Source organism: Thalia democratica, chromosome 4, assembly GCF_965202585.1.
Source record: "Thalia democratica chromosome 4, ktThaDemo2.hap1.1, whole genome shotgun sequence".
NCBI classification, from domain to species: Eukaryota; Metazoa; Chordata; class Thaliacea; order Salpida; family Salpidae; genus Thalia; species Thalia democratica.
Genome location: NC_139168.1, coordinates 32,658,863 through 32,674,454, shown reverse-complemented (window position 1 = coordinate 32,674,454; position 15,592 = coordinate 32,658,863). Strand labels below are relative to the sequence as shown.

The 15,592-nt window shown below is 26.3% G+C and overlaps 1 protein-coding gene across 1 annotated transcript; it reads right to left on the bottom strand.

Annotated features, from left to right (window-relative positions):
- Nucleotides 1-370: 370 nt before the first annotated feature.
- On the bottom strand, nt 371-15,479 carry LOC145835162 (4-trimethylaminobutyraldehyde dehydrogenase-like). Its single transcript, XM_082942715.1, has 11 exons — nt 15,279-15,479; nt 14,448-14,593; nt 11,653-11,782; nt 11,116-11,250; nt 9,813-10,009; nt 9,332-9,472; nt 8,476-8,599; nt 6,914-6,978; nt 5,896-5,980; nt 3,908-4,046; nt 371-1,543 (listed from the first exon to the last, which is right to left on the bottom strand). Exons 1-11 carry the CDS (start codon nt 15,451-15,453, stop codon nt 1,333-1,335), a joined length of 1,548 nt encoding a protein of 515 aa, XP_082798841.1. The 5' UTR covers nt 15,454-15,479; the 3' UTR covers nt 371-1,332.
- Between the last annotated feature and the right edge of the window lie 113 nt (nt 15,480-15,592).

Here is a 15,592-nt window from a genome sequence, read left to right as displayed (position 1 = left end):
AAGTATACGAGTTGTTTATGATTCAACAAATTAAAAGCAAAAATAACTTGAAGTAAACTGAGAAATAGTATTGACATTTGGCCATATTAAAATATTTGTATAAAATGAAGAAATTTTTAGTATGAAAACTATAATGCTATACTAAATATTAATAGATAAAACTTTAATAAAATTGTGTTTGTAAAATTTTGGTATTTTAACAATTAGATTGACTTTTTGTAGTAAAATTTAAACAAATTCAAAGCACAAATATGTAAATGGTTAAATTATATCTAAACTATGATACATTTAAAAGTTGAATAAAATATGAAAGTAAACTTTTGAATAATATTGAACATACTTTTTTTTTAAAGGTCATTAAACTGAAATATTATTATCTTGGTAAGTTTAACATACACTGGTAGTTCTTAGAGGTATGTATAATTAACTGAAATAGATGCAAAGTAAGTAAAAATTTTGAATACTTGAAGCTCTTTTAATGAGTAAAAACTTACTTTGACAAATTGAAAAGGTTAATAACTTTATAACTGCACACTGTAAAAATTAAGTACCAAAACAAAGTATTAAAATTAAACATGTCCATTTTTATTATTTTGAATTGTAAAAGTCAGCAATTCTCAATTCAAATACATAAAATGTACAGTGTACACTAACTATCAAAAAGCACCAAAAACGAGCCATAAGAAATTGAATGTATATTTACAACCAAATTCGAAAATATTTTTTATATTTGTACAGCTTTAAATATGATCTAATATTAAACAACAACTTACATACAATATGTTTAGTAGTATATGATAATGTATCACTTGTAAATTCTTAGAGTATATATACAATTGTAGATTCAAATAAGTTGTAAAACAGCAAATACATAAAACAAAATAATTGAACAAGTTGATTACAATAAGAATACTTACTTAATAAGACAAACAAAACTGTAAACTATTTGTGAGCTTTACAGTGTGATTTTAGGCTTAAATAAATAAATTTTCAATCACAACTAACTTGTAAAAGGCACCACACATCCTTACTTCCAACTGACTGAAGTGATCAATCAACCAGTAGTATAAAACAAGCAAAATTTATCAACAGTTAACAATGTATAACAAATCAAATAGCAACCGCATTATACGATTCTATCTTTAGAAATGGCACCATATTAATAATTCTAACCACAGTCAGTTCTCTACTGATTAAACTGGTCGAGACGCGCAAATATGGAAGAGGTAAAGTTAAGCTAAAAAAAAAAAGAAACACAAATGTATGTAGCTGCGAAGCATTTTTACAATTAACAAAATTCACCACCTTTTTATGACTTTTTTCTTCAAAAAATTATTCAAAAGGGCACCAAACAGGCTCGGCTTCAACGTACACCGTCTTCAACTGGCTGAACTGGTTCAACGCCTCGACCCCGTTCTCCCGTCCCAGCCCGCTCTTCTTGTTGCCGCCGAAGGGCAGTTCCGTCGGGTAGATGTTGAAGTTGTTGACGTAGCAGTTGCCGGCCTCCAACTTGCTGGCCACTCTGTGCGCGCGAAGCAGGTCTCTGTTGAGAATATTTATGATGTTTTAAAATTTGTTTATTTTCATTTTTATATATAATTTAAGCCTAATGTCTTCTTACGTATTTACCATGTTTTTTTTTAGATTTTAATATTAATTGAAACGCTGTACTGAAAATAAAATCTTAAAATATTGAAAGTTATGTCAATAATGTTTTAATTGTTTATATGTAAGTCGCTAACTTGTAAAAGAGCTAAAAGGAAAAAAAAAATGTTCTGCACTAAACGAGTATGAAAGAAAACATAACTTGAAATGAGTGTGAAAATATTTTTGTATAATATAAATGACAATAAAACATCGATGGTAGCATAAGGTGTTCAAAACATGTCTCAGTGATGGCTAATAAAATACTAAAAAATAATTTATTTGTAATCCAATTGTCATCTTGTAAGGGGGCTATAAGAAACTTTGCGAAAGGAAAAAAACGTATGCAATAATAAAACAGTGTGAAAAAAATTTAACCTACTTTATTGTGATTAACACTAAAAATATACTGTATATAAAAAGAAGACAAAGTATCGATTATAGTGTGTTCTCGAAGTATGTCCCAGTAATAATTATATAAAAATAAAAAAATCATGTAATAAAAATCAACAGTCATGTTGATGGAGTAGATCTCTGTTTGGTAAAAAAATTTTAAAATCATAAATAATGATCCTATTTAGTTCTTCTTTTGTAATTAGAATGCAGTCAGGAGAAAAATACAAAGGTTAAGATTAATTAATACTATATAAACAAAGCAAAAACACTAAAAAGTCAAAATGATGTGCTTTATGTAAATCAGGTTTTCCCAAACTTTTTTAGTAAAAGAAATTTAAAAAGCAATGGCCCTCTCCTATAATATTTCTCAAAAACGCCTAAGACCTTTCTTGCTCTTCATCATGAACTCCAGAACATCTAGTGTAAGTTTCAAATTAGAGATTATGTCCTTTTGACCCCCTTTGTACCTTACCGCCCCCTAACTTTCAAAAATGTGTCACTTGGGAAGCCCTGGTCAAGTGTAAGTTTCAAACTTTCCCGTAACATCTAGTACAAGTTTCAAAACCACTCTTAAATACACCTGAGACCTTTTTTTGTTCTTCATCATAAACTCCAGAACATCTAGTGTAAGTTTCAAATTAGAGATTATGTCCTTTTGACCCCCTTTGTACCTTACCGCCCCCTAACTTTCAAAAATGTGTCACTTGGGAAGCCCTGGTCAAGTGTAAGTTTCAAACTTTCTCGTAACATCTGGTACAAGTTTCAAAACCACCCTTAAATACACCTGAGACCTTTTTTTGTTCTTCATCATAAACTCCGGAATATCTAGTGTAAGTTTCAAATTATAGCCTTAAAGTCTCAAATGTTAACAGAGTTTACAACCTAAGACAATAAACTATTCTAATAATTAAATTATAGATACTCTAATTAAAAAAATGTACTTTCGAGCTGGCAGCATAAAAAACTTCATTAATGTCAACTTTGTAAACTCAAAGTTTTCATGTTGTATTTGTAGGTATCTCTGGTAATCAAAACATAGTTTTTGTACAATATGTTTCTGTAGGTTAAGAAATAATCAAAAAGTGTATAAATATTTAACATTGTAATTAACTTTTCAAAGGGTTATAATGCGTTTAAATCTGCACAAAGCCTTATAAAAGACGGTATTTTAATTTTGAGCTTATAATACGTTTCTGGGAAATTAAAACTTCTATAAGACCGGAATGTAAATGCCGCATAAATGCGCATTGAAGTATTGCATTTACATTTTTCAGATTGCACAACTTTTAATTAACATATTCTCTTAGAATAACTGAGAGAATTATTTGCGGTTGACTAATTTGCTAAAAATGACTATTTAAGTTTTGTTAAAAAGTTTCTGAAGGAATAAAATCAGTTATCATATGAGCTTACTTTACGTTAAAATTTTTTTAATTATTAAAACTGCTTAAAAACTATTTTAGAAACTAAAATTATATAAAAGTAGATTTTGTACTATTTGTAATTTTGATAGGTGTAATGAGAATATTACACTAATATAATCAAATAACATAATCAATGTAAATATGTTAACCAGTAAATAAACTAAAAATCAAATCAAACTTTGCTATTACTATAATTAAATTTAGCAGCTTGAATTTAAATAAGATGTGCTTAACAATTGAAATGTGCTCACTATTGATAGATATAGACATTTATAAACCAACACAAAATCTAAAACTTAAGAGTAGTAAATAAACCGCTCACAATTCTTAATCAACTGTTATATCATTAAAACTAAAATGCTAAACACAACAATATTTGTCAGCTTGAAATTTTTTCAGTGTGAAAATACCAGCTCAAAACTGCTTATCATTTCAAAACCAACTTGGTGAAGAGCCCGCTAGCCAATCCCAACTCGCTGTTGTTGGCTCTCTCGACAACTTCTTGCTCGCTGTTGAACTTGTACACGTTCATGATTGGTCCGAAAACTTCGTCACGTGATATTTCCATCGAATCAGTTGCTTCTGTTGAGGTGAAATGTACACAGTCATATACTTGACATTTGTAAAAATAAATCAATTTTATGTATTAATTATTTGTAATTTCCAGAAGCTAAAAAATTTCATACTACAAATTACTTTAGTGATTTAAAAACAAACAAAAACTTTTATTGAGGCTGTTGCCCTGTAAAATGAAGCTAAACTTTTATTTGATTTTTTATAAAAAAAACATTGGTATTATGGAACATGTACTGATGTAGTTGCATCTTATCTAAATATTTTCAGTTATCTGTTGTATATGCATTGTAAAGAAAGTGCAAGAGATAATATAAATAATAAAAAAGCACTTTTGAACTATTTACTGCACTCAAATAAACTTGATAAAACATTATATGCAAACAGATAATATGTGGTATTTTATAGTTTTTTTTTTTTAAAGTATATATTGTTTCCATAATAACGGAAGTGTTTTCAAAAATATTTCGTAGTATTTGTTTATGATTTTGTAATAAAAAAAAAAGCATTACATTTCTCAGACTTGTAAATTATGCTAAAGTGTGATAAAAGCATCTGCCATAAAGTACTTATATCAAAATATATTCATTTATTTTAATGTGCTATGTTAATCTGTCAAGTTAAAAAAACAGAGTTACTTTTTAAAGATTTCACAATCTAGAGTTTTATTCTTTATTATAATTTTAAAATGTAATTTTAACAAATCATGGTATGTTTTTTATTTAATCTAAACAGTTTTTTAGATATGCTTTTCATATCTTATATTAGTTTTTGTAAACTTCTTTAACACTACAAGTTGTATAATATTTGAAGTGATTTCTAAAATGTTTACATTTATAATTTTTTTCATTAGGATTTTTTTCAATTATATTTAGATTATCAATAAACTGATCAAAAAAAGCTAATAAAAGTTTAGATTCTATAATAAATATATCACATAAAACTTATTTTACTAATTAGATAAATGTAAAAACCATAAGATAATATGCTATTAAATAAAATATTTAAAATTCTAACCTTTTTTTAACTCCTTTAAGTTATCTAAAAACCAATTTAAAAATTTTATCAGCTTTGTTATCTTTTAACTTGTTTAAATTTCAAGTAGATATAAATGCTTAAAGTTTAAGATAAACAGAAAACACTTTTTTCTATTATAATACTGAGAATTTTTATTAGTAATTTTTTCTATAACAACTAGAAAAATCAATACTTCAATCAAAATTTTACAAAATCATTACGTAAATTTAAATAATTTTCTATAAAAGATCTTAGTAATGAAAATGAATTGAAACATAAAAGTATAGAATAAATAAATGCTTTGAAAAACTAAACAGTTCAAATTTATATTTAATAATGAAATATTTGTTTGTATACCACAAATGTTTTTGTGTCAAAACCTTATTCCGACTAACGGCGTTTCACTGCTCTCAAATAAATTTAAGAACTAGTTCTTAAATTTTTTTGAGAGCAGTGAAACGCCGTTAGTAGGAATAAAGTTTTGACACAAAAACATCTATGGTATATATTCCGATAAGCTTAGCTTATCAGGATCTCCAGGATTTAACGCCTTTAACGTTATATCTTATTTGTATATATATATATATATATATATATAAAACTGCCAACAGATAAACAGTTTCAAAGTTTTAAAAAAATATATACTACTTTAAAAATAAATTTCTTTATGGAACTGAACCCAAGGTAAACCTACACAACAGACTATGAAATTTTGACATTTTACATATAGTTTTAACAACATCGATATGATACTCATATAAAAAAATAAATAAAACTGTCACTTTTCATGTTTGTTTTATAAATTTTAATTAATCTAGTTAATTACTAGAACAACACTAACCTAACACACAAGGTTTCCAGTAGCAACCACCAGATAAACTACCAGGCATTTTCACGTATCCACCCCCACATAGTACTTTTGCACCCTTGATAATAAAATATTTTAAATCAAAACATAATGTTATTGTTCCATAGCAAGTTAAGTAAAAAAAAATTACTTAGTTTAATGCTTTTGCACCTTAAACTCTTTTATAATAAGTTTACTTTAAAGTTAAATTAACGTAATACTTTTGTACCAACAAAATACCAATTAGATAAAATATATAAGTCAAATTATTTTACCACATTGAAATATTTCAATAAAAAAAAATTAAAATAAATTAACTGGGTTGCCAAATGTTTTTAGCAAACTTTCTCCTGGTTTTCAAAATTTCTTCTAGGTTTTTAAAATTACACTTTTTAAGGTCCATTTTCAGTTTAAAATTAAGTTGAAGGTAAAAAACTGTGTTAAACAGTATAACGGCATTGAAAATATATCCTAAAGCTTCTTTAAATGTATTTAATAATTCTAAAAAACTTGGTGATTTTTTTTTATCTATACGAAAGATTTTTTGTGTCAAATCGAAATTTTACTACTTAACATGTAAAAGTTGTTCAAAATTCCAGGTTTTTTGGTAACCCTAAGTTAAACACCATTATCGCCTAGAAAATTTTGTAAAAAATTTACTTTCAAAGAAACTATTTTTTTGCAGACAGCAAAACATAAAACGTTGTGTGGAATAAAATTATATTACACTTTGATTTTTATGAATTTGTAAATTTACGGCAAAAGACAATTAATTTTCATAACAATTTCATTCTCTGAGAAGTCTTTAAATTTCTTTTACATAGTTCTTGCTCATCTTAAACATTGTTTATTAAAATACATAAACTTTTTATTCACAGAAATTATTCTTCGTAGTTTGCTAAATGTATACTTTTTTTCTAATAGCACAAAACTACAATCTAAAGTTGTGATACTTTTCAAACAATTAAAATAGAAACAAAAATTACAGTATTAAAACAATCAATAAAAAAACCTCTTTTTCAGCTCTGTCCAGGAAACCTTGTATGATTGCGCCTTGTTCCTTGTGAATTATCGAACCTACGTATATACAAATATTTTATTATTTTGAATGAAAATTAAACTTTCAAAACAACCAATACATATGTTCGTTCGACAATTTGAAGAACTTAAACTAAGGTTTTAGAATAACTCTATAGAATGTTTCAATTTATTTTTTTTATTTATTTTCAAAATAAGAACTGCTTGGAAATAGGAACCATACTTTAACAGTATTTTAGTTAAGTAATTGAACAGTTTATATTTTCAATTAACTTTCAAGATGTATTCAGTTTAAAAAAAAAAATCTTCTTATGTTTTTAAATAAATTTACTTAAAAAATATAACAAAACACATTTCATTTTTCTTAAATTTATTTTAGTACTTTCGTAGTAAGACTCATCAGAAATTGTATCTTACTAAGTTAAACTGAATTGAAATTGAAATAAAATTATACTGTAGAATAAAGTTTTAAAGTATAAAATGACGTAATAATCGAATGTTAAAACGAACTAAAAGCTTATACTATAGAACTTTGCTGTACTAATAAAACTCGTTGGATTAAAATCAAACTAAAATAAACCAGCGATAAAAATGAAAATAAAACTACACTTAATTTTTTTTTTAATGGAACTAATTACTTTAAAATTACTTAATATAAGGATTTAAAAAGTCTAGTCTGGTATACAAACGTTTTCTGCTTACATAAACTGGGCCTTAAAGATTGAATGCTATTTGTATAAAGGAGAACTTTTTAGTTTTAGTGAGAGCGGAGAACTCTTTTCAGCTACATATTCTGGAAGCCTTAAGCATTCAATCTTTAAGGCCCAGTTTATGTAAGCAGAAAAAGTTTGTATACCAGACTAAACTTTTCAAATCCTTATATTAAGTAATTTTAAAATAATTAGTTTCCCGTTATAGAACTTTTTTAAAGTGTAGTTTTATTTTCATTTTTATCGCTGGTTTATTTTAGTTTGATTTTAATCCAACGAGTTTTATTAGTACAGCAAAGTTCTATAGTATAAGCTTTTAGTTCGTTTAAACATTCGATTATTACGTCATTTTATACTTTAAAACTTCATTCTACAGTATAATTTTATTTCAATTTCAATTTAGTTTAACTTAGTAAGATATAATTTCTGATGAGCCTTACTACGAAAGTACTAAAATAAATTTAAGAAAAATGAAATGTGTTTTGTTATACTTTTTAAATAAGTTATGCTCCGGAAAAAAGCTGTTCAAATAAATTTACCCCAAACTTTCAAGAGTTATTATTTTTAAATATTAAGAGTAACTTGCAGGAAACATTTCTTAAAAATTTGAGGTAATTTTTTATTTGAAAACCATGAAGAGCTGTTTTTAAAACACTGACTGTATCTCATAGGTCAATTGAGTTTTACTTATTTTATAAAAAGTATCCTAAAGTATATACTATGAGCTTACAGATAAGAGTAACTGTTACTCATTGTAAAATATTTTTTGGCCAAATCTATTTCATAGAAAAGTTATTCAACAACGTATATTATTTAACAAACGAACCTTGCAGTGTTTCTTCCAGCTGAGGATCCCCATGCTTTATATTCGATGTTTTTTCCACCAATTTTTCAACAAATTGATCGTAAATTGTGTCCTGAACAAAAACCCTCGTTCCGTTGGAACATACCTTGAAAGTTATACAAAATTTGTATATAAAAATTCTAACACACATCATTTAGTATACATCTGACAAAAAACATACCAGGTTTATAACCAGTAAAGTTTCGTTGAGATGTTAGAAAAACGTTTTTGCTTACTTACTTAGGTTTTTTAAGCAATTATTTAAAATAAAAATATTTTAGGTAAACACAGTTGCAAAGCAATTAATTTACAAATCAAAACTACTTTTTTTATGTAACTTTCTTAATTGATTATTTCATGTGTGTTTTATACTTAAATTAAAGCACTTATAAAAACTCTTCCCTGCGTTAAATGACCTGACACCATCGCAAAAGAATCAGATAATTACATCAAAACTACAGGTTTACCAAAAGTTAAAAAAAAAATCCAGGTCTTTTAAAAACAAGTTTTTTGGTCCGATTTTTGTCTTAAATAGTTTAACAACGTTGAAAAGATACTGTTAAGCTAATTTAAATGAGTTTTTAATAAAAAATGTTAATGAATTTATTTTTTCTTTATGATAGATTTTTCGTATTTAATCGAAATTTCGTTAATTTACATGTATAGATTATTTGAAATTCCAGGTTTTAGTGATTTTTGTTCGATATTCGAGATTTTTTAAATATTTCTCAAAAAGTTTTTTTTTTCAAATTCCAGGTTTTTTTTTGCAACCATGAAACTAGCATAAAATTTACCTAAGGTAATTATTTATCTAATCAACGTAAAAAAGTTGACAAACTTGTCCCTGCGTCAAATAGTTGGCCATCATCGCTCCATTCACAGCGTTTGTGACGTCACAATCGTCAAATATTATGAGGGGGGATTTTCCTCCAAGTTCCAAAGTCACGTGCTTGATACCATCCGCGCAATTTCTCATTACCTTGGAAATAGTATTTAATTGTTCTAAAATAGTTTTATATCTACTTGTGTAATGTAGTAGATTCCTTATTTTCTTTTATTTTCTTATTATTTGCAAGTTTTCCCATCACACCAAAAAATAAAAATTTGTTAAAAACACCCTTGGTCCATAGATTAATTTATTTTGTCATATTGTATAAATATATAGTGTTACCTATAAACTTAAAACAAAAAATGTATTTCTTTTTGCTTTTAGCGAATGTCACCTTATATATATTTAACAATTTAAAAAAATGTATCTACAAGCTCACGGATTGTTGAGTTGAAAAAAACCAACTAAAAGTCAGGAAACAAACTCTCACCTTCGTGCCAGTGTTAACCGAACCGGTGAACGTCACCTTGTCAACGCCCTCGTGCTTGGTGAGCAGGTCGCCGCACACGTGGCCTCCCTGCAACACGTTGTAGCAGTTTGCGGGAATCCCCGATTGCGTGAACACTTCTGCCAGCATCACGGCGGTCAGCGGCGTGAACTGGCTCGGTTTGAATATCACTGCGTTGCCTGCCGATGGGGAAAGAATCGTAAATAACTGCATTAATTAGCTGTTTGTTCTGTTATTGATGAATACAGTATTTTAAAAGGTTGTAATGTTTTTCCACGTGTGTCATTATTGCAGCTTATTGAAGCAAAAAAGTTAATCTAAGTGACCAAAAATCTAGTCGAGGCCACAGTCACTAGAAAAAAATTGTGGCCAGAAAGCCAAAACTCTAGAGCATTTAGAGCTTCAAACCAAATTTAAAAATTCCGTGTACAACTAAAGTTATTCTAGTTGCACGAGGCGAGTTGAACAGTTTCTATTTGAATCAATTTTTGACGTTATAAAGTATAAAATCCACCGTTAAATAAAAACTGTTAAAACTCTACTTTCATATAAAAGTTTTTTTTTTTAGATAAAACAATATTTATTGGTCTTAATTAATAAGTTTAACTAGTAGTTATACTAATAATTTGTAAATATTTTTTGCTACAACAAATAGAAAATAATAGAAATATTTGTGTCTCAAAATAGCCTGAGTTTTAAAATTAAAAAAAAATTAAAATAACTTTTAATCGATCTTGTTACTTAAAATTAATATTGTAGTTAACAAAGATTGAATGGTTTGAAGGTAGTCTGCCTTTTTTATATAAGAAATTGGACAGTTTTGAATAATTTAAAATATACAATAAAATTGGTTTAAAAAAACCACAGAAAAAAAGCTGCCTTAACCCTGTAAACAAAAACAACAGATTCATAGATCTTTGGTTTTATTAAAACATTTTCAATTCTTATTCAAATATATAATTATCAACACCCACTAAACATATAAATGCATTTTTACAAATATATACTTCTAAATTTTCTGCTGAACAACATTATTTTTTTCTCATTAATAAATATCATATTTTTCATTCATTACAATTTTGTTATACTTTTAAATAAACAATAAAAATTCAAAAAACTAATGGCTAATTGTTTGTTAATAAAGATCCTAACGAAACAAGTTTGTGGGAAGACAATTGAAACAAAATTTGCACAGCACTTTTCAACAAAGAGAAAATTATTACGTCAGCCAAATTAAGAAAAGTGCTAAATTAAAAGAATATATACAAATCAGTGTTTCACCAACCACAGGCTAGTGCAGGAGCTGATTTCCAGCCTGCCATTTGAATTGGGTAATTCCAAGCACCGATGCCAACCACCACACCCAACGGTTCCCTGATTGAATAACCGAAACTGTTGTTCTGCAGTTGGAAGTACTGACCTGTGTAATTGCGTTTAAACTTGTCTAATTGTGTACTAAAGTACGCTGTTTAGAGTATGAAAGATTTAACTTTTAATGGAAGTATTTTCACCTTAAAACTATATTTAAAATCTTTTTTTTTTCCAACCTAGCATATAGATAAGCGTCAGTGCAGCAGTAAAAGCTTATACTGTAGATATGTAACGATGTTCAAAATAAAAAAATACATAAAAAATGATATACAACATGATTACTGAAAGTATTTCAACTTTTTATAACTGTTTATACATTTTAAAATATATAAAAACTAAAAATTAATATTACAATTAATATAAATAATTTTTTTTAACCCAACAAATTATGTATAGTCAAAAATATGTAACACTGTAATGTACACAAATCTAAAAAAAACTAATAACCAACCGGACAAGTTAGCAGCCAAACCTCCGTAGTATTGTAATGAGTCAACAGCTGTTTGTACATCCAATCTGGCCTCCCAGATTGGTTTGCCAGTATCACTCACTTCAACGCGCGCTATCTCTTCTTGCACGTTCTGTCATCATATAATAATTATCGTGTAAGATAAAGAGATATAAGGGATAGTGTTTAAGAATAATAAGTTAGAAATAACTTCAGCACAATCCATCTGAATTCATTCTATTCTCTATAGCATGCTTTACAAAAATTTATAATTCATGACCTAGATTAATAGTTTAGAGCAGTGGTCTTCATGGTAGTTGAAATCTGGGCACAATGCACTGAAAAAAAAATATTTGCTTACAAAGCTCAAAACTACATTTTTTATTTTGCTCATCACCACTAACTCTATAATATCTAGTGTTAGTTCAGACTGAATTTCGCGCACCCCTACACTAGATTTTAGCACGCTAAACTTGTTATGCACGCTTGTTTATATCAGGGTTTAAAAATATAATACTAGTATGCAGTAATCAAATCTAACACCTTTTTTTTGTGTCCGTAAAAAACTAAACTTTAAAAAATACATTGGACAAACTTGGTTTAGCAACTATAGAAGTTAAAACTAATACTAAAGTGTTGTACAAATAAAAAAATATACTGTAAAATTTTTGCATTGCGTTATGGGAATGGTTTAACAAAAACTTTTATTAGACAATTTTTTTTTGTAGTATTTTTTTGAATTTTTTATTTATATTTTGCTATATCTTATTTCATTATTTTGAAAGAATACTTTCCTTTGATTTTATTATTTTTTAAACATACTTTGTTTTGACAAAACAAAATACAGAATTACTACCTTTTAAAGTAGAAATCAATAACTTTTACGTATAACGAAAATACAAGAGTATAACTGAGTGGGCAAATTCTCTGTTCAGCAAGCCAGATGTAGGAATATATAGTAATTGACAGGCATTAAGTCTTTATTTTTTCATTTGTACTAATAAAAAAAATATTTCTTGAGGCTCCATTTTATACATATATCCATTAAATTAGCACTAAAGCTTACAAGTAAATTTAGGCCATAGGGGTGCAAAACTGTATAAAATGACTCTTATTTTAAAGTTGAAAAGTATTAGCTTTATGATACATTTTTGCATAACATAAATCATCTTAATAAAATATCGACACACATTTAGTTTTGTAGAAAATTTTAATAGGAATACATGAATAGAAGAGTTTTTATGGCTTATTCTCTTGGAAATTAAAAAAAATCTCTAAAAATCTAGTTTTAAACAATAAATTATTACTTTAGTACATTTAGTTTATTTACAAAAAAGTAACAATTTGTAAAAACACATAATAACAGATGTGCATATAAAGGACTCTACAATGATACGTCCGCAATCTCCTCCTAATTTTTTATGCTTAAAATCTGAAATTTTCAGCGATTACTTTCTTGCATGATTATAAACATTGTATATTAGCATTTTTAAGTTATTAAAATAATATATTTGAAGAATTATTTTTTTGTTTACAAAATTTTTATTTTATTTTTTTGAAAAAAAAAAAATTAATGTTCCTACAATACTATTGGTTATTATATAATAATGACTAGGAAAATTCTTAAATATTACTTTAAATTAAAAGAAGAAAAAAATATTTAAATAGTATTTCTGCTATTTAAGTTTGTACTTTTTATATGGTACCTTTTGAACACCCAAATTCTAACAAGCTACATCTCAAAAATCACTAAAAAATTATCAAATAAATAAAAACCACTTTAAAGCTTGTTGAAAATCTGCAAATTAAGACCAAGATAAAATACCCTCCCATTGCCAAAAAACCTTAGTTGTAATTTTTTTTAATGTTAAACTTAGGCTTATAATGAGAAGTATTCCAAGGCTGGTTATATGTTATACAAGGTATAGGCAATATACTAAAGCATTTAGTATATTGCCTATACCTTGTATAACATATAACCAGCCTTGGAATTTTTCTTATTTCCGAATATGTACAAGTAGTTAAATAAAGTCTAAGTAAAATATAAATATAAAAACAATAATTCAAAACATAAAACAATCTCAAAAAAGTGATACTATAGAAATGCAACTTTGAGTCAATAGTTTGTATGTGTTGTGTATGACATTAAGTGAAAACAAATGTATATAAATTTATTAAAAATTTACATAAAATTTGAATAACTTTACTTTTCTTGCTTATAAGTTTAAAGACTAAGTCATAAAGAAATAAAGTTTTTGAAAGTTAGAGTGTGGTACAACTTAAATAAAAAACAAGCAACAAATAATCTTTCCTTTCCAAACTTCTAATCACTTATAAAGTGGTAGAGAAAAAAAGTATCATAAAAAACATTTTATATACATTAAAAGTTTTGCATGAAAATTTTAAAGTGATCCCAAAAATTTTATGTTATTCCAATAAAATCTTAATTTAAATCAGTCATCTGGTATACATAAAATGTAAATGGTAAAATTATTAACTTTTCCAATGCACATTCAATCATGAAATTTGTTTCAATCAATAATTATCGAAATTTTTCAAAAAATAATAGTAAAATAATAACTGCATATATAAGATTATTATACACCAAAAAAATCAACAAAGCTTTTATTTTAAAATTATTGTTATTGCTTGAAGTACTTTTTTAAATGCATCATATTTTTATATAATCATTAAGATAAAAACAAGAAAAAATTACAATAAGCAATTGACATACCAGAAGAATAATTCAAGAAACTTAAATATTATAACTAAATAAAACAATTAATAAACAGCAATACCTTTAAATTTCTGGCAGCTTCAATCATTAATTTTCCTCTCTCATTTGCAGTTATTTTTGACCATTCTTTTTGTGCTTCTTTTGCTTTTTTAACTGCCATGTTCACATCTAGTTCACTGCATTCATTCAAAAGACCTATGTCTTTACCTGAAAGTATAAATACTATTTTATTAAATGAAAGTTTCATTGTTGTTATACAGCTGTATGACTATACTATAAAGCTATATCTAGTATGTATGTTAATTTCATTAAATAAAGACATAAGTAAAATAATTATAAAAAAATAACTACTACACATTTTATTTTATTTCAAAAACTCTTTTTTTACTGAGATTATAAAAAAATACTTAAAAACAAATTATTGCTAGAAAGCCTAAAGTTTTTTAAGCATGTTATTTTGTCTAGTTTTGTTTTTTATATTTTTTGATAGACTTTTAATAATGTACTAAACTTAGCATAGTAATAAATACAAATAAATGATAACTAAAACAGATTTTTTTAAATAAATGTTCATCTAGAAAAATTGTATTGTAACAAAATTATTTAAGAATCTGCTCACAGAAATTTTACTTCAGTTGTCTGTGAACATATTTTTAAGAGTTAGCAAACCACTCACTTAAGCTGCTGTTCATTTTTTAAATTTCACTAAATCTTAAAAGAAGTTTATTTATTTGATACTATTGCATATACAACTGTTAATTAATGTTCCGTCAACATGCCTAAAAACTGTTATGTTCTCTGCTTTTTATAATGATTTTGATTTTTATCAATTAAAAAAACCTATAGTAAAATATTTTTTTAACTAATAAAACTATAGTTTTAACAACCATACCAGTAGCAGGTTCAATGATGGGTATCGAAGTTGTCTTTTCAACAACATCACATCTCTTCCCATCAATGTAATTGAGTAGTGTAGGTGCAGTGTAGTTACCACTTGTAATCAGTCTCTTGCTACATGACTGGATTTTTTGCATTGACATAATGCTTCTTAATTGTAAAGAAATCATTTTTAAAGACTAAAAATATAATTATAATTCTATTATCTGCATAAAGTTTTTATTTGGTATATAAGTAAATAACATCAGATTCTTAGTTGCAAAAAAAAAATTATAAAAATAATTTTCTACTTGATATTATAAAATTTTG